At 36.4% G+C, this 25,708-nt stretch overlaps 2 protein-coding genes across 2 annotated transcripts in view; one reads left to right on the top strand and one right to left on the bottom strand.

Annotated features, from left to right (window-relative positions):
* The window catches only part of LOC119840669 (pre-mRNA-splicing factor ATP-dependent RNA helicase PRP16), a 77,643-nt gene extending 55,843 nt beyond the window's left edge, over positions 1-21,800 (top strand). The window contains exons 12-21 of the mRNA XM_038367366.1: positions 11,132-11,311; positions 15,895-15,978; positions 16,355-16,505; positions 18,458-18,555; positions 19,168-19,395; positions 19,821-19,992; positions 20,432-20,573; positions 20,790-20,950; positions 21,073-21,313; positions 21,572-21,800. Coding sequence (XP_038223294.1) covers positions 11,132-11,311; positions 15,895-15,978; positions 16,355-16,505; positions 18,458-18,555; positions 19,168-19,395; positions 19,821-19,992; positions 20,432-20,573; positions 20,790-20,950; positions 21,073-21,313; positions 21,572-21,758 — 1,644 coding nt within the window. The 3' untranslated portion in view covers positions 21,759-21,800. The remainder of the gene's footprint in view (positions 1-11,131; positions 11,312-15,894; positions 15,979-16,354; positions 16,506-18,457; positions 18,556-19,167; positions 19,396-19,820; positions 19,993-20,431; positions 20,574-20,789; positions 20,951-21,072; positions 21,314-21,571) is intronic.
* A 1,415-nt stretch (positions 21,801-23,215) lies between these two features.
* LOC119840670 (lipid droplet-regulating VLDL assembly factor AUP1-like) overlaps positions 23,216-25,708 on the bottom strand; it is a 6,453-nt gene continuing 3,960 nt past the window's right edge. The window contains exons 6-8 of the mRNA XM_038367368.1: positions 25,488-25,672; positions 24,821-24,980; positions 23,216-23,777 (exon numbers count right to left, since the gene is read on the bottom strand). Coding sequence (XP_038223296.1) covers positions 23,512-23,777; positions 24,821-24,980; positions 25,488-25,672 — 611 coding nt within the window. The 3' untranslated portion in view covers positions 23,216-23,511. The remainder of the gene's footprint in view (positions 23,778-24,820; positions 24,981-25,487; positions 25,673-25,708) is intronic.

The following is a 25,708-nucleotide window of genomic DNA, read 5'->3' as shown; positions in this document are numbered from 1 at the left end:
GAGCACTATTTTTTTTCATTGAGTGAATAATATTATTAACTTCACATACGTCTGTTGGTAAAAATGCCATAGAGCAGATATCAATATCTATGACTTCGTCCATTAAGGATATTGTATTTCCTTCAATATATCATTCTATTTAATCTGTTAGTGCAATTGGAACAGCAATTAAGAAGTATTTATAGTTATATACTTTCCGCCCGCGGCTCTGCTCGCGTGGACAAACGGAATCTCGTATAGTTCCCGTTCCCGCGGTGTAAAACCTATCCGTTCCCTTGGGAATACCTTTACAGGTCTCAAGCTACCTTGCTAACAAATTTCATCCAAAACGGTTCAACCAGACAGAACTGAATTAAATATTATTGGGTGTTCAATTAATTTTAAGCATTATAAGACTGTTCTGCGGATATATGGGCTCTATCTGCAACATAAACATTAATTAAAAACGACTATCATTCTAATGGTTGTAAGCTTTAAATAAAATCTTGTTAGTTTCCGTTTTCCTAATATCTAGCTCATAATTTTCTATTTATTAGTTTAGAAATTAATCAAGTTGAAAGTAGTAAATAAAAAAGTAAGTAGTACTTACATATATACAGCAAATTCGAGATAAAATTATTTTCCAACTCCAGCTTCAATAAACTAACTATATAGATCGATCACGTTTACGTTTTTATGTAAGTTTAAATACACTTATATTCTGAAGCTGTTTATATAACATTATCTGCATTATGTTGTGCAGTATCTCTCAAAAACTCTTCCCGATTACTAGCGTCACTGGAACTGCTGGAGATTTCTCGCAAACAGCGTAATTGTGAAACTACGATCTAGGCCAAGTAATCTGGCCATGTTACCGATTTTCCAACTACCGCGAAACATAATTCAATTTAATATTGCGGTAGTAGGCGGTGAAGATTTAACCGCGTATTATTATCGCCATGGAAACTTATTTCTCCGTTATCAATTTATCGCTGACCGCTCTCTCGGTGACAATTTCATTGTTATATAAATAAATTGCTTTCTCTAAGGAAGCGGGCTCAAAGGAAAGGCGATCAGCCCAGAAATTGGTGGGTTCGCAGCGCTCTGATTGTGGTTAGTTTGACGAAGTGTATGCTGGTACAAAATACTTGCAGGAAATTATTTGATAACATCACAGCTTACATATTACATAATACGTTTGTATTTTAGTTATAATCACACTAATGTTATAAATGTGGATGTTTCTTTGCTTTGACAAACGCTGACTTAAGCGATAGTATCCCATTCAAATGCTCCCTTGGAATAAATCAGGAATCTTGATATCCGGGTGGAGCCGGGACGAGCTAGTAATCAATTAATTATAATAGTCGTAACTTCGTCATTTGCCAAATTTGTTACGTAATAAATTGCATAACAAACTTCTCAAACCAATACATGAAACAAATTAACATTTTAATGGTAATTGCTGCCCTGTAAGAGATAAAGCAGCAATTAATCGTCGCATTGATCGTATAAACCAATCCATGCGACCCGTAAAGGCGATCGTTTACGATAATTTATGATCAGCGTGTGGAGTGAAAGCCCTCGGGGACCTTTGTTGGTGAACCGATAATTTGGTCATGTCGGAAGTGTGGGAAGCATGTGTATTGATAGTATTTTATCTGGCTGTTATGAAAGTATTTATTCAATTTTGTTTCGGTGTTGCCCTTGTTAACCAACTTCAAAAAGACGGGAGTTCTTAATTCGACTGTTTTTTTTTGGGTTTTTTTCCTCAGAACTTTCATGTTTGTGTGGGGTGACCCGATTTTGATGATTCTTTTTTGATTTGAAAGATAGTGCTTCTTACGTGTGTTAAACTGAGTCTAGTTCTGACAATTCAAAGCGTTTTACTTTTTTGAATTATAGTTAAAAGTATTAGAAAATACCTGTCGTAAGCATAAATGAAATTTTAGATAAATAAAACTTAGATAAATAACTTTAAAACACATGATTTTTTCCTTCTTCCCCTTGGGATAAGGTCCATCGTTTTCGAATTCGATTTTAAAATAGCCATCTTTTCCTAAGCGAATTTTGTTAAATTCATTGAAATCGTGTTTAAGTTTAGCGGATCCATAAATGTTCTCATTATAATATGTTTCGCTTGAAATGTCGTTAGTGCAACCGCATGACGTCCTCAGCTTATCGCACGAACTTATTCAGAAAATTGTGGCTTTTGGCTTGCCATATTTGATTTTCGAGAACTTTTGTAAATCCTGCCTGCATTAATATTAATATGGAATAATGAATTCTCTTTTAACCATGTTCGCGTATCATAAACATCCGCCGTCACCATATATTTTATTCAAAGCAAAATATTTTACATATAGACGAGAAAACAATGGGTGAATATTAAGGGGCTTCTGTTGATGAGTCAACTCGATACCCGCTCGTCGCCAAGACACAAAGATGTGGAAGTTCTGCCGCCAAATTGGCAAGATTTATGGGTTCACTGACCTCTCCTTTGTGTCCGTTTATCGTTTGCTTATGTGGAAAAATAACTTCCTTTTCCCTTTCTGATTTCCTTTTTGATTGTTGCGACGCAAACGGCCGTTTCAGCATTTGTTAGTGTTTATATAACATCGTAAAATACGACATTTGTGTGAGGCTAAATTGGTTATACTTTGGGAACTTATTCAGTGGTTGATAGGACAAGCCGTGGAGGGAAATAGGCTTTCTAATGTAAATGTAACGTTTTTTGTTTTCTTTGTGTTGTAAAAATTAAATTATAGTTTATAAAACATTGTAATAACAAATCTAAACCAGGTACGAATCAACCTATTGCCTCGGCATATTAATTTTCTTTAACTTCCAATATTGAGGCATAAAAGATATATATTTAAAAATACGTTAAAGAGTAGATAATTAAGTTTATATATAGCGACGGAAATTCACGTTTTTACATCGATCTTAACGACATCTACGCGATGTTTAAGAAATGCCTATGCGTAGTTTTCGGAGCGAAACGGGCGCGCTCCGATTTCTTTGTTTTATTGTTATGGGTGCCCTTTGTGAGGTAACCAGGCGTCTGGTGGGCGTCTGAGAGACTTTATTTTGTAATGTAAATAGCTCTGGATTACCGGCTTTTTTAGCTAGTTGTTTAGGATTGAATACCTCATTGCTGTTGATAAAGAATGTTATGATTCAGCGGCCCGAATTTGGCCGAATTTGGTCGTTTGAAGGACTAATAAAATAGATCTATTCAAGGGAGCAAAATGACGATGATCTATTATCTAGTCTGTATATCGCTTTGTAGAATCTCTTCGTTTTTCTGTGTTCGATTTAACACAAAAACCATGCGTGCGTAAAAATATGAAATTAACAGTTTTATGCTTACATACGCAAGAGTAATAAAAAATGAGCAATGATATTTGGAACCTTCGGCAATCAAAAAGCCAAGTGGTTTCTTAATCCAATAAGATCAATTATAAGAAATTTTCACATGCACTCACATCGACAGAGTAAGAGCAAAGTGTAAAGTGTGATTAATACGGCTTCAAGCACCCATTCATCTATCCTCATATGGATCTGATGACGCCATCTGTGAATCACTGACGCCCGCCGCAGGCGCATTCCTTTTTCGTATAATTCACGACTTATTTATTTATCTAATGTTACAAGGAGTGTGGTATATAACTTCAGTTCAACCATTACTTCAAAGATACACCGATATATCTATAAATGAATGTTAATTAAGCAGCTGACCCTATCTGTAACCCTTATAACTTAAAGGTATGAAAAGTCTATGTATACCTATTCACAGATACATATACCGTATATAAAGAAAAATCATAAAAGTCCATGAAACCATATAGAAGCAATTTGCTCAGAAACATTGCGTCACATATTTAAAAATATGCACAAATTTGTTGGTGGACGATAGCCCTTGTAGACTGCTGGGCTCCTTATGGATTATTAAATTATATTTATAAATAATGCGAAGGGAAATCGTATATAAGAGCCAGCGAAACAATACATCAGATGAGTATTATGGGTATACCGGAATGCAACACAAATAATATTCATACCACAAACATGTCTATGTGAATTAATACTTAAAAGCCGGCCGTCTATATAATATAAATAGTTGTGTTTAAATGTTTCGTAATCCACTATTTTCCTCTTGTTACGGTAAAGTTCGTTGACTTGTTATATAATATTGATCAAAGCATAAATTCGTCTTAATCGATTTTCAATGCGCTAATGCATCGCTTCTAAAATAACCTGTTTGAAATGAGCATTGGCATATTAAATCGCTGTTTTTTTTTTTATAAAAATAGAACATTGCACTTATTATGTACCAATGCAATCTTTGATTCCTTTAGCTATGTATATTATTAATTTAAAACACTTTACGATTCGCAACTGACACCGGCGCCTATGTAGCGCGTGTTGCGAGTGATAACTCCTACGTCAGCATAGCACCTATGTTAAAAACATAAAAAATAGCTTAAACCTTTGGCGGGTGCATAAAAGGCATGTATATAAAGCGAATATTTTACAAATCCATCAAATTGGAATTTATATTGCACCCGCGTAAGTCCGTATCCCGTAGGAATATCGGGATAAAAAGTTGCCCATACGTCATTCCAGTTGTCCAGCCAATCTACGTACCAAATTTCATTGCAATCGGTTCAATAGTTTTTGCGTGATAGAGTAACATACATCCATAGTTACAAACTTTCGCGTTTATAATATTAGTAGGATAGTTCTAAGTTATAAATACCTCATTATTAATATATCTTGTTAAGACAATAATAAAAAATACTTTATTCACTAGGAAAATAATTCGAATTCATGATCTTACGTTGACCGAGCAACTGTCACGTACACAGTGTATCTCCATAACAATTGACGTCATCTTCCTATCCTTAGCCTGGACCCTGGCTGATATCATTGTAATGAAATATTTAAATATTCTTGTATTGTAGTTGAGGATATTTTATCAAACGTAGGCAGAGATTAGTAATTCAGGTAATAAGAATGCACCCAAAGATTGTAAAACGAAATATAAATTATAAGTTGGAGTTTTTTGCGGACCTAGGACATTTATAAAAACTACTTTTCACATAAATCTGAACTGCCTAAACTATCAGAACTAAACCAAATTTAATTACGACCACCTGTGAGTCACCAGCTATCAAGTAAAATAAGATTCGATATCGAAATCGGTTCACTCAATCGCAAGTTCTGAGGTAATGGAGCCAAAAATACAGTGTCAATTACGACTTTTACGAATTAGACACTTCCTCATTTTTTTACAGTCGTTTAAAAACCTAACAAATACCACAGAGCTATTGAAATGAATGCGATTAAACAAATTATTCACTTTTATTCTCTTTTATTTAAGGTTAATGAGATTAAATATATCACCGTGCGAATTAAATAACTGAACGTCGTTACAATAAACACCGCGGACTTTCTATATCGGTGTCTGAGCGATTTTTTATCGCACACGACACGGGAGGCTCGCCTGCCAATTCTGCTTCTAATTAATTGCCGTGACGTCACCGTTTGAACTGTGTTTACGTTTTCGATTATATGCCGTTTCTTTTGTATAAACGGGAAATTGAGGTCACTGACTATTTGCAAGTGTTTTTCGTTTGCCATCATATGTTGTTCTTTCGTTAAATAATGTCGTTAGCCTGTGCCCCTGCAGGATGTTACGGAAACGAGTTGTATATCCTAATTAAGGGGTTATGTTTGTACAAAGGGTTGTCATGTAAACTTCGCAACCAATTCTTATTACTTACAACTTGAGATGGTGTTTGCAACGCAAAAGTTTTGCTTGGAGAATCGTTTATGGATATGTATATACGATGTCACTGCGTCTAAGGAGTCGCACGCAGTGACTGTATTGTGCTACTGTGTCACGCTATTGTGTGGTAATTGTGTGGAGCGTATCAGGCTTTGTAATGTGGGATAACTACAATACATATCAAGGGATCCCTTCAACATATACGATATGCAGTCCATCTCCAACTCTCTCATTTTTCCAAAAATAATATTAAAGCGAATAACCGATGTAAGACACAAAAAAAAATCTAATTTCAATACGTTGGCTTTAACACTACCCGTTACGTTACGTTGTCTATAACATATTATTCCACTTCCATTAGAATTTAAATATTGAATCCTGTATTCATTCTATTTAAAAACACTGGGCGCAGTTCTAAATTTAAATCTGAGCGAGCCAGAAATTCTATTGCACGCGTGACTGGGGGCTCGTCAGCCAATGAATATACCTATTCTTTTATCACCGTGACGTCACTGTTTATATTTTCGTTTTATATTCTTTGGGATTTGTGATTATTATGTAATTCAAGGACGTACAGTTGTGTTCGTTATATAATTTGGAATTGTTTTTAGTGCATTGCTTTTGCACAGACTTTCAATGCACGATATTAATAAAATTCTAATAGTATTTAAATTTTAGTTCTATATATTATTTTGCAAAACAGTTAAATAGTTTTGAAACTAAAGCTAAAATTAAAAGTTTATAAAAAAAATTCTGCCAGCCAGTATTAACCAGATTATAATAAAATAGAAAAAAAAATCATTTACATTCAAACTCATATTTCCAATTAAAACTTTTTTGAAGAGAGAGCCCTTGAGAAAATTAATGAACTTTGTTCAACAAAAATTTCGTTATATCCCAAGTTTTGATATTATTTTCTATAGTGCTTAGTATATTAATGTCATAAGCTAGATTATAATTTACATTTGGGTCAGCATAATACACCTGTCTCTACTGATATTAACTTTATTGTGTCGTATAGTGTTATTTATAACGTATTTAACCTTAATCATTGACTATTATTATATGTTGTGAACATCTCTCTATATGACCGATTTTCAACCGAACATGTCCGTGGGTTAGAAATAAATCACAATTATATTATAAATGTGAAAGTTTGTTTGTTTGAATGTTTGTCCGTCAATCACACGGAAACTACTGAACAGATTTTGATGAAAATTGATTTACAGACAGGGTATGGTCTGACATGGGTGGTAGGATACTTTTAATCCCGATTAAATGCTCCCTTTCTTTATGATGATGACGACCGTCTGGGTATTTTATAAATGAAATGTGTTTGGTCAACTTGGAGGAAAAATGAATGAACTGGTTTGGATGGAATTTGACATGTTTCTTATGTTAGAGCGGGCAACCACGATAGTGATTTGCCTGATGGTGAGCATGAACATTTGCAGATGTAAGGTTTCTGGAAATGCATTGCTCGCTCTTAAGGTTTTAGGAACAGGACAGGCATGAAGATATGGACTGTTTGCTCTTAGACTAAACTTCTTCGCTCAACTAAGAATCTCTTTTATAATAAAACTAGTATTTTCAATTCCAAGCCATTCAAATTGAAACTTTTATTACATATAAAACCAGTTTTTCATAAAGCTAACCATAAATACAATGCATCTATCATAAAATCAATATAAAACTTCTCCATTGAACTGACTTAACGATATTGCTAAATTGCTATAAAATTGATGTATCGTAGAAAATGCGACCCAATTTTCTGTGTGATTGGGTTCGAATTACGGTTACAATAGAATGTGTGGTACGCGAGATAAACGGATCTAGTTGTGTGTGTGTGTGTGATATTGTATTGCAAGATATATATGAGCTAGTTTTGATCTTGAATGTTTTATGGGTATGGTACAGACTACTGCAGACGAATGTGGGCACAGTCCATTAATCCAAACAGTCACGAATTGGGCCAGATCGCACCGGGGAAGTACCACACTGCCGCAAAAGACCGGCGTGAAATAGTAGCATGCTCTATGCTCGGGGAGTGGGAGAGCCTTCTTTATCCTTCCCAGTTCTTTCCTTTTTTGCTCTCGTCAATCCTTTCTTAATCCGCTTCCATTTTAAAGTCGGCAATCCATTTGTAGAGGCATAACATCGTTTGCTTACGCCTCTCTAAATATTCATGGGCGGTGGTAGCGCTTACCGTCAGGCGACCCACCAGCGCCCTTGCCGACGATGGCACGCTGTCAGCAGCAGCTCAGGACATTGTTCAGGGGCTGCCGCGCGCATGTTTCGATATCGTTTTTCATCATTTCTATATTCTCGACTATTATTGAGCTGTGACAATCGCGACATTGTGTAGACGTGTTCGGTGTTACGGCGTGGTACCATTGTATGCTGCTCATTATATTGTGATATAGAGAATATGACATGGTTAATGGTTAATTAGTTTTGAATAGTGCAAACTATCGTCATCGTCTGTGTTTTCGGGTTTTATCTTGAGTTCTTGACATCATCCATTTATTGCGAACTAGCTTTTGCCCTCGGCTTCGCACGCGTTTAATCCGGAGAAGTTTAATGGATGTCATTATACATACAAACCTTCCTCTTGAATCACTCTATCTATTTAAAAAAATCTATTAAAATCTGTTGCGTTATTTTAAAGATCTAAGCATACAGATACACACAGACGTCGGAAAGCGACTTTGTTATATACTATGTGGTGATGCGGATGCAGACTTGATTTACCTTTTTATAAAAATTCAAAAATGGGAAAACTAAACTTTCAAAATTATGATATGCCCATTTGTATAAATTTTTTCTCTTAAAAAGTTCACCATTTAATGTAGTGTCGATTACATTGAATAAGCCGAGAATTTTAAACGTTTCATTAATATTTATGAAATGAGTTATTAAAAGTGCATTAGCGTCTCACATACGACGATCTATATGTCCAGTCATCTTAGCTTTTCCAAAGCAATTACTGTGCGGTTTTCATCAAGCGTGTGAAAGTTAACACTGCACATAACAGCTCGAAACATGCACATGTCACGTTCTATAAATGGCGGACGAAAAAGGCGGGAAGATCCGATATATATCTGCGAGTTAAAAGCTTTTACAACCATAAAAACAGTGCTATATACATAAATAATAAAGTTGAGATCACTTTCCTATTGCGTTTCACAATTATGCAAACTTAATTTAAATTTTATTAGATGTAAAAATGAAATAAACGTTATTATATGGCACTACGCTTAGATTTCCGCAATAGGTAACAACTCAGAAATCCCAAATGCTTTTTGTTCATTGGAAAAAAGTGCCATTATGCTAGTACTTTATTGTTATTTCCCAAGGACTCGCTAATACAAAGAACCAGTTATATAAACATGGGCAATTACTTTTTGTGTATTCTATTTCCGTGAATAAAAATTGCATCGTTAAGAAGTTAGTAAAAAATTATAGTGATTTCTTAATACTTTCAAAACAATTCTATAATAAGCTATATAGCTTAAGGATTTTATAATTATACCTATTATAATCTCATTAGACAATTTATTCATGTTTATAATTACACTAACGGGAAACTGCGGCTTTACTCGCGTGATGCCTGTGCTATCTCATAAATAGTGTGTGAAATTTCATATAGATCCCAAAAGAGGTTTTTTGCCTAACAAACATCCATATATTCTTTCATTCTTTCGCATTTATAATAATACATTAGTAGGATAAATTATCCAAACTGCGAAATAGGTTTGTACGCAATGATAGAGCCACTGCCCTGCAAATGACGTCACGGGTACTTTTACTTTCGTCCTGTAAATAAGTAATATTTATATACTAACGAAGAATTATACACTATATCGCGCCCGATCACAGTCAATCTAGACGTATAATGAATGACTCACAAAATTATTTACTATACAACCTTCCCACGTCAAGGCATAAATATAAAGAACTGTACGCCGCAGCTGTACTGCAAAAGGGAGTGCCGGAAGGCTGCGTGCACTGCAATCCCATGCACTTCCCTGATTTCCATTTTAGTGGGCGAAGCGCGCTCAACTGATTGCTTATGCTTTTTGCAGGATATCCGATGATACGAATAGTTTCTCCCTCATTGTGCATGGTAGTAGGGTCATTAGATATTACGATACGATGTTTTCATGCTAACGCTGTCAGGTGTAAACCACTGTATATATCGAAATAAAACATACATTTGACGAATCTGCAGCAATTCTTAGTTTAAATTTGTTAAGTTGTTTTTGAGTTTAGCTATAAATTTAATAGACATAATTCTAAAAACTAAAAAAACACTTTTATGATAGAATCAACTAAATTGTCTCTTGCTCTTATACAGAGTATACCTTAATGTGGATAGATAGGGGGACCCTAATCGGGATAGTAAAATAATTTTTGAATATATATATATAGCCTTTTTCACTCAGTGTAATTGCAGCTTTCTATTGGTAAAATAATTTTTGAATTTGAAATCGGTCCAGCCGATCAGGCGTGATGGTATGATCAAGGGAAATAGGGATTCATTTTTATATACATATATACCTTATTCTATTATTGCCGATCTTTGATTAGTAAAGCAATTAAAAAGAGGTTGAAACATGCAACCCGTAATTTGATATGAGTCTTGAATTAAAACTCGCCAAATAAAACAAAAATTAACAAACTGTTATCTGTAAAGAAAATACGATGCCAATGAACTATAAAATCGAAGTAATTACTCAATTATAACACAACGGAATGTATAATTAATTGGTCGTGTTACACGTGGCTTTAAGGAATGTGACTCCTTCCTGACAGTTTTGGATGTATCATTTGTATTTTTATGCTTCTGCTATAAAACTGTGCATAATTTAAGTTCATTATGCATACAAAACATCTATTTTGCCTACGTAATATAGATGGCTTTACTGACGTTGAAAGGGTAGGTCCTTAGAGCTTTAAGTATTTATTCAAATCACCATATCAGAGAGATCACGAGACACGTAATTGGAACCGCCTCATTTATATTTTTTAGTCTTCTTAAAATGACTAGTTATATATTTAGAATTCAAAAGGGAAATAAGAATTTACTGCGGTTCTACACAACAAAATTGATATATCTCATGTCAGTTGATAACAAATCGCAGCCAGTCACAAAGACTATTAGCAAAGTGAGGGTAGTTGGTCCGAACGTTGAATAGTCAACGTACGAACACCAAGACACAATCCGTACGAATGCGCCAAGTTTCTAAGTGATTGACAAAGAAAAGCGACATCTGTATCTTAACTGACAACTATTAAATCAACAGAATATCAAAACACAATTTATATCCGATATTATAAAATAAAATCCCATTGCAGGTAGTGGCGCGCCGATCGGACCTAAAACTCATCGTGACGTCAGCAACAATGGACTCCACTAAGTTCGCGACATTCTTCGGGAATGTGCCGACGTTCGAAATTCCCGGACGCACATTCCCCGTGGAAACTTTCTTTGCGAAGAATGTGTGCGAGGATTATGTTGATGGCGCTGTTAAACAGGTGATATATATTTTATGGTTTTTGTAGCGATTTATATAACGATATAAAAATATAAATTTCTTTTAATTCTGCTTACTTGTTACACACTATAATGTATTATATGAACATATAATTTAAATAAGTAATTTTCGAGTTTCTCGCTCGATTCTTTTCGGTAATAGCGACTTTCTTAATCGGTGGTAGTTTAAAAAATATTACTGTTCATAAAGACTTGTAAAAGTTTACATAGTGGTATGAACACGCTCCGGCCAGAAATGGGCCAGCTCGCTCCGGGGAAGGTACCACACATCCAGCCACAGAAGTCCGGCGTGAAATTGTATCATGTATATAATATTATGTTTCGTGCGTTGAGTGTTTCCATACCTTGTTCCTATCAATGCTTTCTTTAGTAGAATATTGACTACCTATATTTTGATATATATTAACAAATAACGATAATAGCATTAAACGTCTTAAAAACTATAAAACTTCCGGAGAGATCGCATTGCATTAAAATTATTACGACGCGTTATTAATACAGGAAGATCATAATGAATTAAAAATTATTTCGTGCTGGAATACATCAGTCTACAATCCTTATCCTATGTCAAAGAAACACAAAGATCTATGAATGTTAATAAAACACTAAAAATCCAATCTTATCTATCTCTAATCCTATATAAATAAACTAAAGATAATTACTATACGTCTAAAAATGCGTTATGTCACACAACCAATGTAAATTATGTTACTCAATTAATTATTGACGTTTCACAAAATGACGGAGGTTCTCAATTCACAGCGTATGTTTTATTTCAGATTTATTTCTATCTATCCTATGGGATAATATTTATCAAGAAATCATCATCTCTTCATGTTTAATACCAGTTTTTCGCCCGCGGCTTTGCCCGCATAATTAAGGGAAAGATAGACAAGCTCTGGTTACACATATTTATCGGGATAAACACTATCTTCTGTCTTAGTCGTTTCAGTGGTTTAGTCGTGAAGGAGAGACAGATAGACATACTTTCGCATTTATAATATTATTAGGGGTAAGGGGTAGCATGCTATTCGAAATCATCGCACCAAATGTCTGATAAGTGATTGGTAACATAATAAAATCTGATTTAACCCTGTATTCCTCTAAACCATAATCTAGCTTGAACACTACTTGATAGCATCCATTCTTAATAGTTTCATCTATAAATAGACGCAATTATGGTTCTTGCTTGCGATTATCCGACCTATTGCGAGCGGAATAGACATTATATTAGCGTATTACACAGTATGCATTTTCATTGCGATTTCATGCGATGTCAATGAACTGCAAACGTGACCGATTTACAGCGGTTTGTTCTGGTTTTTTTATTATTTATTATATAAAGTTATATTTTACGACTGTTTAATGACAATTGTCAAGGAAATCTAGAAATTTTTAGCATTCAATTCTTTTAAACTATTCTCAAATATTCCCTACAGCGTCATCAAATCTCAAAATATAAAAAATATATATAATAGAGGCAGACAGACATACACTTGGTATACGTAATGCTAATCGCAATATTTTTTCAGCTTGGGATCGGACCCTTAGACAATTACCCCTTTATTTTCCCATAAATTTTATAATTTTTCTAGAATTTTTCAATTTCCAAACAGGGATGTTATTTGTAGAAAGTTACAGGAACCTCATTACTATGCTAAGCTACCTTCAAGCCTAATAACAAAAGATAAATTAACTACAGAAAGCGCAATTACGTACAAGTAAAATATTCTCGAAGTAACTTAAGAAATATCTGTTATATCCACTAATTTGTCATTTGGAAAAGTCGGCCATTGACACGTAGGCTGAATCGCTTCGTCGTATAAACTATTTTAGGTTCTATTGAAACACCAGCTCGAATCTAGATAATGGCTATTGATCGGTGTGATAATTGAATCCGCCTTGTACACTTGCTGACTCTGTATTGGATGTAGTACATCTATACTAATATTATAAAGCTGAACAGTTTGTTTGTTTGTTTGAACGCACTAATCTCAGAAACTACTGGTCCGGTTTGAAAAATTCTTTCAGTGTTAGATAGCCCATTTATCGAGGATGGCTATGTAGTCTATATATGTACCACGGACGAAGCCTGGGCGGATTGCTAGTTGTATCATATAACCACGAATGAATGAACACGGTTATGTAAACTTGTCACGCCACTAGGTAATTAATACATGTGTATTAGCGGAGACCATATAGTTAAATCCAACTGTATACCTCATTAAAGGATCACGTATACTTTAATATATTCAATGAGCAACCGACTGGCAAAAAATAGGGGTGTAGGGTGTAGTTAGGTGTGTAGGATGTGTGAATCAAGGTTCAGTCAGTCCATCAGTGACATCGTATATAGATAAGCATGTTTTTTTTTTTTTTTAATCTTAATAAGTCTTTATTAAAACTGTTAAATACATACAATTATATTAGTAGAAACGAAAGCCTGTGTTAGTAAAAACTGTGTTACAGGCTTTAGAATCCCTCACATTTTTGTAAATTATAGTTTCTTACAGTTTTTTCATTTTTTTCAATTAAGTATATTAAAATAGAAAAAGTGCATGCATGTGTGTGTGGGTGTGTGTGTGTGTGTTTGTGTGTGTGTGTGTGTAGGTGGGTGTGTGTGTGTGTGTTTGTGTTTGTGGGTTAAGATAATAAAAAAAAAAATTACTATTGCAGTTTTTTTATTCAATAGTCTCGTATGTTCAGATCATCCGTAGGTATGTTTGATGGAAATAGAAGTAGTTGTCTTTAGTATATCAAGGTTTTGCCGACCTTGAAGCGAAGGATATCACAATGTTCAATGTGAAGTTACTATAGACACCAATTGAGAAAGACAAAACGCTCTATTACAGAAACGTGTGTGTAATTTATGTAAGCACGGAGAACATTAGAAGTTTAATAAACTCGTGTGGGCGCAACCAATCAGCTTATAGCTCGATAGCGGTCGTTGTGATTGCCGTGTTAAATGTATAAATGGGATTGAGCTATTATCTTTTCTATATGAATGCGAATACACGTGGCTGTAGATGGAAAAGGTATCGTTTTATTACCAGACAAAAATCATTTCCACGGACTTTCTATAGAATATCTTTTAAGAGATAAGTATGTACAGAAGAAAATAAAAAAAATGTAGATCTGCTTTCAGAGATCACACAGTTTAAAATATAGTGAAAATAAAGCGCTTTGCAGATTTTGATTACGTAACATTACCATTTCTTCTTACGCCTCTTGTACTATAGACTATCTCCATAATTGTGGGCTCCTGGACATAGTGGTCACTCATAGATTCAACAATAATTCACAACCCCCGTTATACTCCTTTTTTATTAAATAAAATTGGTTTTGACGAAAATTGGACAAACCAATTTTGCCAAAAAAACAATTCTAACAATATTTAATTAGCTATACCCAAAACGTGTCAAACCTCTGAAATGGCCGTGATTGTTGGCCAATAAAGAAACTGTGTAAAATTGCATTTCACATACATACGTATATCAAGGTCGCATTCCGTGGCCTGACTCCGTTATGACGTCACGCTGCGAGGGGTCATACGGAGACAATAACTGTGATTTTATTGTGTAATACCTTGCTGGCGATCTTGACCTTTAGTGGGGATCGTTGTGAAATCACATTATGGAGGCCCGTTTCCTTTTCCTCAGCCTTCCCATTTCAATCCTGGTTTCTAGTCGTCAATACTTACCTTATCCCTTTAAAAGTGGGCAGCGCATTCTAAGAGATACTACCCCTGCCAATATTTGGGGGGGGCAGTGATCGCTTATCAGCAGGCGAACCACCAGGTCAAGTGTCTCACTGTGACTACAAAAAAAAGGGATTTCTTTATAACGAAAATGTTGTTTTAAGTGGCAACCACCGCCCATAAACACTAGTAACTGGCGTGGTGTTACAACATGCTTTGCCCGTTTTTTAATGACAAAATCTGACTGTTTTCTTGAAGGCCTGGGGCTTTAGTTGTTGTTCGGGTGTCGGTTATTTGTGATATTTTCTTAGTTTTTGAATTTAGACACTTGAGTCGAATGCATTATTATCGCTGGATTTCTTTACAGAATGAAAATTATATAGGATATATTCGCTTGGTAAATTGTTACAAAAGCTTTTTGTTGTAAGAACATTTATTATTATTTTTCCCGATTTCTTTATTATTCTTCTTATGTATACTTTTTACTACTTTCGTGTGGTGTACCTTGTTTCTTGAAATAAACTATAATCTATTCTTTTTATTACGAGACTAATTCATATTATGTATGAGAGCTTTTTGCTTTTATTTCAATAACAAGAGTTGCTGTTATATATATATATATATGGAGTATTGTGAATGTGTATTATAATAAAATCAATTTCTTATTTGCCAAAGAAATCTGGAGTGTGAATGAGGAGTGAATTCAACTCTTTGCAAACGTAAAAAAATATGATCTATCTTTTTTAGCTTTATATTTACCATTAACAATAGAAACGACCGAGAATTATGAATAAATAATAACTAACAACTGACGCTATATAAAAGAAGATCTTAAGAGCTATATAATAACGTATATTTTGTTTAAAGGCTCTCCAAATCCACCTTCAACCTGATGAAGGAGACATCCTTATCTTCATGCCGGGTCAAGAAGACATTGAAGTTACCTGCGAGGTAACAGATCTTTTTATATTTCTTGCTTTCTTTCTTATGTTTACATAATTATACCTCGTCTATTTATATTCCAATATTTAACAGGGCCATTCAATCACAATCGATTCAGTAATAGAAAAAATAAATACTGAAATTAGAGCAGTAATTATGTATACCAAATCATACAGGTATAGTGTTTTTAAAACATGTTTCAGGCTCTTCCGAAAAGACTGAAAGACCTAGGAATTATTGAAGCACTAAATAGTCATACATCTGAGTAGATTATATTGATAGATAGGAAATTCTTTAGCTGCTTTCGGGAAAACTACTAGACCTAGAAATTATTAATACACTAAATAGCAGGGCACACTTTTAGTGTTACCAAAACATGTTTCAGGTGCTAACGGAGAGACTAGGCGACCTAGATACCGCGCCACCGCTGACAGTGTTGCCGATATACTCCCAGCTGCCGGCGGACTTGCAAGCGAAGATCTTCCAGCGAGCGCCGCCGGGGCAAAGGAAGTGTATTGTGGCTACTAATATTGCTGGTATGTGCCTTAAATTTTAAAATCTAGAAAATTTAGTGATATTTGAACTTTATGTCCATACCCGAAAGGTGTACATAGATTGTAAGATATAAAAAATATTGGTACAATATAATAGCTTCCCACGCGAGGCTTCGCCTCAGCGGTCAGCGGAAATCCCGTATAGTTCCCGTTCTCGTGGCTTTTCCGGGATAAAACTTTTCCTTGGTACAAAATTTCATCCAAATCGGTTCAGTAGTATAGGCGTGAAGTAGCGACATACAGTGACAGAGTTACTGTCGCATTTATAGTGTTAGTAGGGATGTAGTCATTGTTATATCCTCACATTGAATGTATTTATTGGACTGTTTGTTACGTAAAAGTAAGTTCCGTTGTTTTGTTAAATACAAAAGTACAAGTAAATATAGATTTAGTGTTAAAACAAGAATCCTTCCTACTAAACTTCCTACTAATATTATAAATGCGAAAGTTTGTAAGGATGCGTGTGTGTGTTTGTTGCACTTTCACGCAAAAACTACTGAACCGATTGCAATGGTATTTGGTACGTAACAGCTGGACAACTGGAATAACATACAGACAACTTTTTATCCCAATATTCCTACGCGATACGGACTTACGCGGGTAAAACAGCGGGGCGCAGCTAGTCATTCATATTCTAGAAATCTATTTGTTCCGTTTTATCTCTGAACAGACCCGACCGATTCTATCTTGATATTCAATATCAAGTAGGTTACTTTAGAAGCAATTTCTTAGGCTAGAAAATATTACTAGAAAATAGAATTGAAGCCTTGAATAACACACATGCTATATTCTACCCTTGTACCAATCGAGCAAAACCGCGGGCTTGAGCTAGCCAAAAAACAAATAACCGTACAAAGTACAATGATCACAATCTATTCGGTAACTTTCCACTATACAAATGGGAATTGTCGGTGTGAATAAGCGACCAATTTGGTTAACGAGCCGCAACGACTCCATTCGGGTTGTTTTGGACCTCGCCGACGCGACAATCAACTTGTTTTTCCGAATAAATATATGTTGTTATTAGATAGTTTCTAGAACTCTATCGAAGGAATCGAACTCTTTCTAACATTAGGTTAGGACCTTCAGTGTTTGCATTAAAACTAGCGGTCCCGGCTTCGCCCGTGGTACATATATAGCCTATAGGCTTCCTCTATTAATGGGATATCTAACACTGAAAGAATTTTGCAAATAGAACCAGTAGTTCCTGAGAGACAAACAAACAAACTCGCTCTTCAACTTTGATGGTTATATTTTTGTCCAGAATTCAATGGACCTTTTGTTTCTTGCTTTTTTCACGTAATGAAACCCTGGGTGGGTTTCACGCCTCGTAATATTTATTCGTAAAAAAACCTCAATACCATCTGAACGGATTTTCGTAAAGGTTTCAACAATAGACAGTGTGAGTGTGTGTCATGAGAAAGTTTTAGGCGTGAAATATGTTAAGATTCTTCTTCTTTTTTATTAAATGGCAACTCTATTTTAAGATTCTGGATAATTTGATTGAAATAAAACGATAATTGTTTGAATTTGGGAAGCTTGCTTTCTTAAGATTTCTTATCGGAACCGCTGCCGCAATGTCTAACTAATCCCCTTCAAATATAACAGAATTTATACGTGTAAAGTTGAAACAGAAAATTATTGACTGCTCGTGTTAACTCTGGTCGGAATGGTATAAGTGCATCGTTTAAGAACATTTTTAATATACTAGCTCCACCCGCTGTTCTGCCTTACTCTTATCATTTAGGGGTATGAAAAATAGATGTTGGCCGATTCTCATAGATACCGGTTAAGCACAAAAAGTTTCATCAAAATCGGTCAAGCCGTTTCGGAGGAATTTGGCAACGAAAACTGTGACACGAGAATTTTATATATTAGATCTAGATGAAAGATTATCACTTTAATATATTTGTAATTTTGTATTTCTTCCACAGAAACATCTCTAACCGTCGATGGTATAATGTACGTGATCGACTGCGGATACTGCAAATTGAAAGTCTATAACCCAAGGATCGGTATGGACGCCCTACAGGTGAATTAATCGAAATAACCTCTAAAATTTGTCCATCATATATTGTTATGGGCATAACAATCAAAAATCCTTTGGACAGATTAAAATTTTTTGTGAATCATCACTGCATAGTATATAGCAAACTTGTTTCCCACGTCTGTATGTATGTATGGTTAATTCTTTGAGATTACACGTAACGGATTTTTATGTCTTTTTTTTAATGGATAGATTGATTCAAGAGGAAGGTTTATATGTATAATAACATGTATTAAACTACTCCGATTTCAACGCGGACGAAACCGTGGGCGAAAAGCTAGTGTAGGCAATAATAATATAAGTCGGAATTAGACCAAATTTCAAAGAGACCACACAGACCACCAGTGTTAAAAAAATATCATCAGAACCCAGTCGACAATTCTTATGTAAAAAACACAAAATCAACAATCGAGAACGGCCATAAAAAAACATCATCATAATCAGATCACCCGGTCGATAGTTCTGATATAACAAACACAAAAGTAACAATCGAGAACGGCCGTCAAAAAAAAACATCAAAATCAGTTCACCCAGTCGCCAATTCTAACGCAACAAACACGAAGGCAAGCACCTGACGGAGAGCCCCCCCCCCCGCAGATCTACCCCGTGAGCCAGGCCAACGCGCGGCAGCGCGCGGGCCGCGCGGGCCGCACGGGGCCGGGCAAGGCGTTCTGCCTGTACACGCAGCGCCAGTTCACGCACGAGCTGCTGCCCGCCACCGTGCCCGAGATCCAGCGCACCAACCTCGCCAACACCGTGCTGCTGCTCAAGTCGCTCGGCGTCGAGGACCTGCTCGCCTTCCACTTCATGGACCCGCCGCCGCAGGTAATTGCTCACAAGTGTTTTCGTAGCCCAATCACGTTCCAGGAGCTGCAGGACACATACAGAAGTGTTCTCATTAAGTAACTACGTTTCAGGACCTGCTGGACACACTCAGAACTGTTTTCGTAGGGTGATCGCTCTCCAGGTGCTGCAGGACACGCTCAGTAAGCGCCTCTAAATACTGCAGGATACACTCAAAAGTGTTCTCATGGGGTATGCGCGCTCCAGATACTGCTGAACACCATCAGAAGTGTTGTTGTTCCTGTCTGACCGCGCTTCAACTATACGGTATTCTGAAATAGCGACCGGCCAACCCTTCGTCGATATATACGTGCAGCAAATTCCCAAGGCCTTGAAAACCTGTTAGTGAATTTTTATAAGTCTAATCAGTTATCAGGGCGTAAAGTAACAAACGGCATCCCCGGCAGGACACGATCCTGAACTCCATGTACCAGCTGTGGATCCTGGGCGCGCTGGACGGCACGGGCGCGCTGACGGCGCTGGGCCGCCAGATGGCGGAGTTCCCGCTGGACCCGCCGCAGTGCCACTTGCTCATCGTCGCCGCTCAGATGGCCTGCAGCGCTGAAGTACTCATCATCGGTAATCAGATCCCTTCGGCGATTGCTTGAGCCTCAACTTATCTGCTCTTCTGCGTTATTTATGTTGTATTTTTTATGTTTGTGTGTATTTTGACTTTGTTCTTTTCTATTTTTTTTATTTATTTTTATAATATTTGTAATTGCACAATGTAATGGGTCATTTTGGACGACATTTGGTTCGATTGGTAATTTTCCCTGATTTTCGAATTAGTTAGATATCCGTCCTATCTTACACTAGTTAAATTCAAGATACTTTAGCAGATATAACATCCAAACTGGAGACATGTATTTGTATCTGATTATAAGATAAATTTTAGGAAATATACAAAAAAAAATGCAACTTATGTTTACTATGGTACTATGGTACAAACAAACTGACTGAAACACTGAAGGAAATCTGACTATCTGAACTCTTGCATTCATATTTTTTACGTTTGCAGTGTCGATGCTATCAGTGCCGTCGGTGTTCTACCGGCCTCAGGGTCGAGAGGAAGAAGCAGATGCCGTTAAGGAGAAGTTCCAGGTGCCGGAGTCTGATCATCTCACACTGCTGCACCTGTACAACCAGTGGAAGAGTAATAAGTGAGTTTGGGTAGTGTTTTGTGCTTATAGGAGACAATTGTTTGGTCTATTTTAAACGAGGTAACGTTTTTTTAAAAAAAAATCATTTTATTTTTCCTAATGTTTTAGAGATGTCGGTAGTTTTTGTCCATTTGTCTGATATATATACATAATTAATTGTCTTCTAGATTGTATATAACTCAGTGTAGTCAGTATCAATTTGATTTCAATTATCAGCTACTCGAGCTCGTGGTGCACGGAGCACTTTGTGCACGCGAAGGCGATGCGCAAGGTGCGCGAAGTGCGGCAGCAGCTGCGCGACATCATGCAGCAGCAGCGGCTGCCGCTGCTCTCGTGCGGCACCGACTGGGACACCGTGCGCAAGTGCATCTGCTCCGGTGAGTTCCACCACACCACACCACCTCGTTACCCACCACATTTTTACATTAAACTTAATGTATTGTATAGTATGTATTCTAGCGAACTGATTGTAATAGAAACCCCCTTCGTCCCCCCCCAGCGTACTTCCAGCAGGCGGCGCGGCTGAAGGGCATCGGCGAGTACGTGAACTGCCGCACGGGCATGCCGTGCCACCTGCACCCCACCAGCGCGCTGTTCGGCCTGGGCTCCTCGCCCGACTACGTGGTCTACCACGAGCTGATGATGACCAGCCGCGAGTACATGCACTGCGTCACCGCCGTCGACGGCCGCTGGCTGGCCGAGCTGGGGCCCATGTTCTTCTCCGTTAAGGAGACCGGCAAGTTAGTATATGAGAACAATTCAATGAATGATGATAATGAAGAGCACCTGCATCACCAAATTTCTGAAACCTTGTTTCACACACCTTACAGGAAAAAAGACAATAGACTTAAAATAAAGATATAAATTGACAAATGAACGATTTTTTTTAACTATAAAAAGATGACAGTGAATTCTTTAGCTGGTGCAACTTGAAACCTCTGTATTAATATCTGTACTACTAAAAAAAATATAGCATTCTTAACTAAACTATTTTTCAGGACAAATCGTGATAAGCGTAAAGAAGCAGCCGTGCACTTGCAGAGGATGGAAGAAGAGATGAAAGAAGCAGAACAGAAGATGGCAGAGGAGAAGAGGAAGAAGGACCAAGACGTGCCCGTTAAGCAAGAGATAGCTACACCGGGACTTAACACTCCGAAACGGACTCCACATAGATTAGGATTGTAGTTTTAATCTTTTGTTGAAATAATTTAATACATTTGAATTATGTTTTCTTTTATTTTATCCAACCTGCAACATTTGCTATCTTAACAGGGTGGTGTTACAATATTTCTAAACTTGCCTGAATTACTTGATACAGTTTCTAACGCAATTCTGATGCAGAAACTTGAAAGATGTATATCCATTACAGATTCTTACTGACTACTTATGGTTATAAAAATGGTTATATGTGTTTAAATTATAAGCATATCAATAATAACATACCTATAACCTTTAGAGTGGCGCAGGGCCACTTACTTGGTCCCCTTTACAAAATTTTTATACATGATTAGTACATACAAAACAACAAATCTATTCAATTAATGATATGTGTAGATAATGTAGACAAGGCGAGGCAAAATAAAGACACAAGTGGGAACAAAAAAATTTTTTTTTTTATTTATAACGACTAAATTATTACAAAGATAAACAAATAACTTGAATGGAAGCAACTTGGCAGTTACAAATATGCAAAATCTTTCAAAATATAATGTTAATATTTTAAAATCACGTATATATCGAACAGTATTTTCTATTTACATTTAAAAATAAATAGCCAATATTTTATTTACATGATATATTTAGTTCTGCGTTATTTTCACTATAATAATTAATATTTATTGGTCTAGTTGACTTCCATTTAACAGTTTAATTGCATAATAACTGGGGGTTGCCGTGACCTAATAACAGTAGTAATTCCTGTGATTTCCAGGGAAAGTGATGAAAATATAGCTCTATCTTTTTCCCACATTGGAATTAGTACTGATAACCCCCCAGTTCCTAAAAACTGTTATAAATTCAAACAGAATAAGAAGTAAGCATTATTACATAGGACAACTTATTTCTATGGCGATTAGTTGGCGAAATGTGGAAAATTAATAAAAAAAAACTACATCTATAAGGAGAAATTATCTCGACTAACTACAGTAAAAACCGAATTAGAGATCAACGCAATTTCTCGTGTGACATACTCTTAAATATTGTATTACTATACACGCTATAGTAAAATATAAATTTATAATTTAATCTATGTGTCCAAGACGTATATTTATATTTTTATTGCATTAATTAAAATATGCGTGCTTCTTCCTTCCATACGTATTTTACATGAGTGTTGCCAAGTCTTCTCTACTAAAATCTCCCAAAATAATTAACTCAGAAAAAATTATGTTTACTTAAGTTTTTGAATTGAATGCCTGTACAACTTTTTCACAATGTGGCATCCTTTCAATATTATTAGAAAAATAAGATTTATGTTACAGTTACTTTGAACTAAAATGCGAAACTCAAATAAACCTTTTTTATAGCCTAAACAAAAAATATAAGTCAAGACTTATTTAAGTCCAGGCGCATTAACAGCAAATAAGAATTTTGTCACTTTAAAATTAAAAAATTGTCATAACTACATTCGATACCCATTTTTTTGACAAATCAACAAAATCATCAACGATTAGTTTTTATCCAGATTAACATCGAACAATTCCCTTACATAATGTAAAGCGAAAATAAAAAAGAATTTGTGAAAAATGTTTAATAAACTTCTTTTAGACGGGGCTCGAATTACGAATAATGCAACAAACGCGACGTTCGAGTTGCGGACTTACTGGCGTTTTTAATCTTTTTTAGTTTCAATTACAAACAAAAAAAAAAACGCCGCGTTTTATCGCCCATACAAAATGACACAACACCAATTCAAAAAACAGTTATATTTGCACAGAATTTAACAATTCAACGCGACATGGAGTCCATGTTTCTCAATGTATCGCTGCCTCGCTTCCGCAATCATCTGAGCTTTCCTCTCTTGGAAACTCATCTGTCTCTCTTTAGCCGTTTTGGGAAAGACGCCTGTAGGTGCGGGAGTCACGTATTTGGGTGGCGCTTGCGACGTCGAGGGCTGCGGTTCGGTTCCCGGTGGGGGCTCGGGCGTGTACGGCGTGATGCCTTCGAGGAAGTTTGTTATCGTGACATCGACGCTTCGTGTCTTCGCTGGAAGATGAAATATCACCATCATCACCAACATTAGCTATTATATATTGAATTAGTCAAAATATTTACTACTAGCACTCGTCTCGGTTGACCCGGGAAAAAATTGTCTTTGAAACTCTAGGGTCTTGGGTGAGGTAGTAGTGTTTAAACTGCTAAAAGAACATTCAAAATCAGTTAAGAAGGTACGGAGACTACTCCCTACAATCTCACAAACTTAACCTCTTTTTAATAAATATAGACTATCATTGACAATTATCATTAAGGATTATGTCGAATCAAGACTGATACAATGGAAATACCAATGACGTGTGACAATTTTGTTTGTTGTTGCAACGGAGCCAAGTTAGTTTAATTTTATTTATTTTTATTTAATTTCAAGTAACTCAGACTCATTTTGTTAGTAACAATTAATTCTTAAAAATTAATGAAGATGTTAAGTTAATAACCATATTAACAATATCACGATGACGTGTTATTAATAAAACTTCACTTGCTGTTAGTGTGTCATTTAATTGATTCAAATCATCAACAGATGTCGCCCTGCGTCGTCTAAAACGCGTTATTCAAGTTAATTATGTAAGCTTTTGTCATTCATGCTAATTAGAGGCTTTTTCTGAAATATATACACTTGAAGGTAACTGAAACCTTTAGACTCGACTTAGACCCGTTTACACAAACTCATTTGATTGAACCATTTGTTCTTTGCACTAATACTTTTATTATATATATTTTATTATAGGGACCGGTGACAATGACAATGACAATAAGATCGTGAGCTAAGCTTTTATTTAGTTTTATCATCCAGATTAGGATCGCCAAGAAAATTTATTATTATAAATTTCCTTTTTTTAATTTTAATTAATTTATTTGTTTATTTGCCTTGTATGAACGTGGAGATAGTTTAATTGAAAGTTCGTTAAAGCGTATTTTTGCATTTTTTTTTTTTGTTTTTTTATTTATACTTACTTTTAGCGTTGTTAATTATTAAAAATTATAGTTTAAATAATGACAGTATTTATTCATATCACATCTCCTCCACTCACCAAGATCCTTCATGATGTCGTGCAGCGGCACATTGGGCAGCACTTCTTTCACCTGTCTCGCCAGCCGGGCCCGCTCGGAGTTGCCCCCCGGGGGCATGGGGCGCGGGGCGGCGGGCCGGGCGCACCGGATGTCGTCCCATGTTAGATCTGTTGCTTCTACCTAGAGTGGGGGGGAACAAATATTTAAAAAAGGAAAATTATTGTTCAAAAATATAGTACTGTGTAAAATGGAAAAAAGTCATTAACGCAATTTTCATTCGTATCATAGCGTTATTTAACATTATTTAATATTGTGATTCACATATCATAATATGGTGTCAAGTGGCATATAGTTATATATTATAACACACTCTAGTGTAGAACGGTGGGTCATATTCATGAAATCTTTGGTAATGTACCCGCTGGTTCAGGTTACTTGAGCCCTCAATCCTCAATTTTTTGAGGACTAGCGAAGTGCTTCTGGGCGACAACATAAAATAGATTGGTGACATAAAATGTTGTGTACGCTCATTGGTATTTGTGGAGCTGTAAGATATAGTGTAAGTGTAGTGAGTGTGCAGCGTGCGGGTGTGCGCGTGTCGGGTGTGCGGGTGTGCGTGTGTGCAGCGGGCGGGTGTGCGGGTGTGCGGGTGTGCGGGTGTGCGGCGTGCGGGTGTGCGGCGGGCACCTGCAGCGCGTCGGCGATGGCGCGGCGCAGGCGCTCGGCGAAGTCGCGCTCGCAGTCGTCGTGGCGCTCGAGCGGCGGCAGCGCGCGCAGCGTGTACACGGAGCGCGCGCTCGCCAGGTGCCACAGCGCGTCGCGCCACCGCGCCGCGCGCGACACGCACGGGTGCGTCAGCGCGCGCTCCACCGCTGCGCGACACCACAACGTTTTATTATTTTTTTTTT

The sequence above is a fragment of the Zerene cesonia genome, chromosome 7 (genome assembly GCF_012273895.1).
Source record: "Zerene cesonia ecotype Mississippi chromosome 7, Zerene_cesonia_1.1, whole genome shotgun sequence".
Lineage (NCBI taxonomy): Eukaryota > Metazoa > Arthropoda > Insecta > Lepidoptera > Pieridae > Zerene > Zerene cesonia.
Note: the sequence above shows the minus strand (reverse complement) of the source record. Positions and strands in the feature narration are given on the sequence as shown.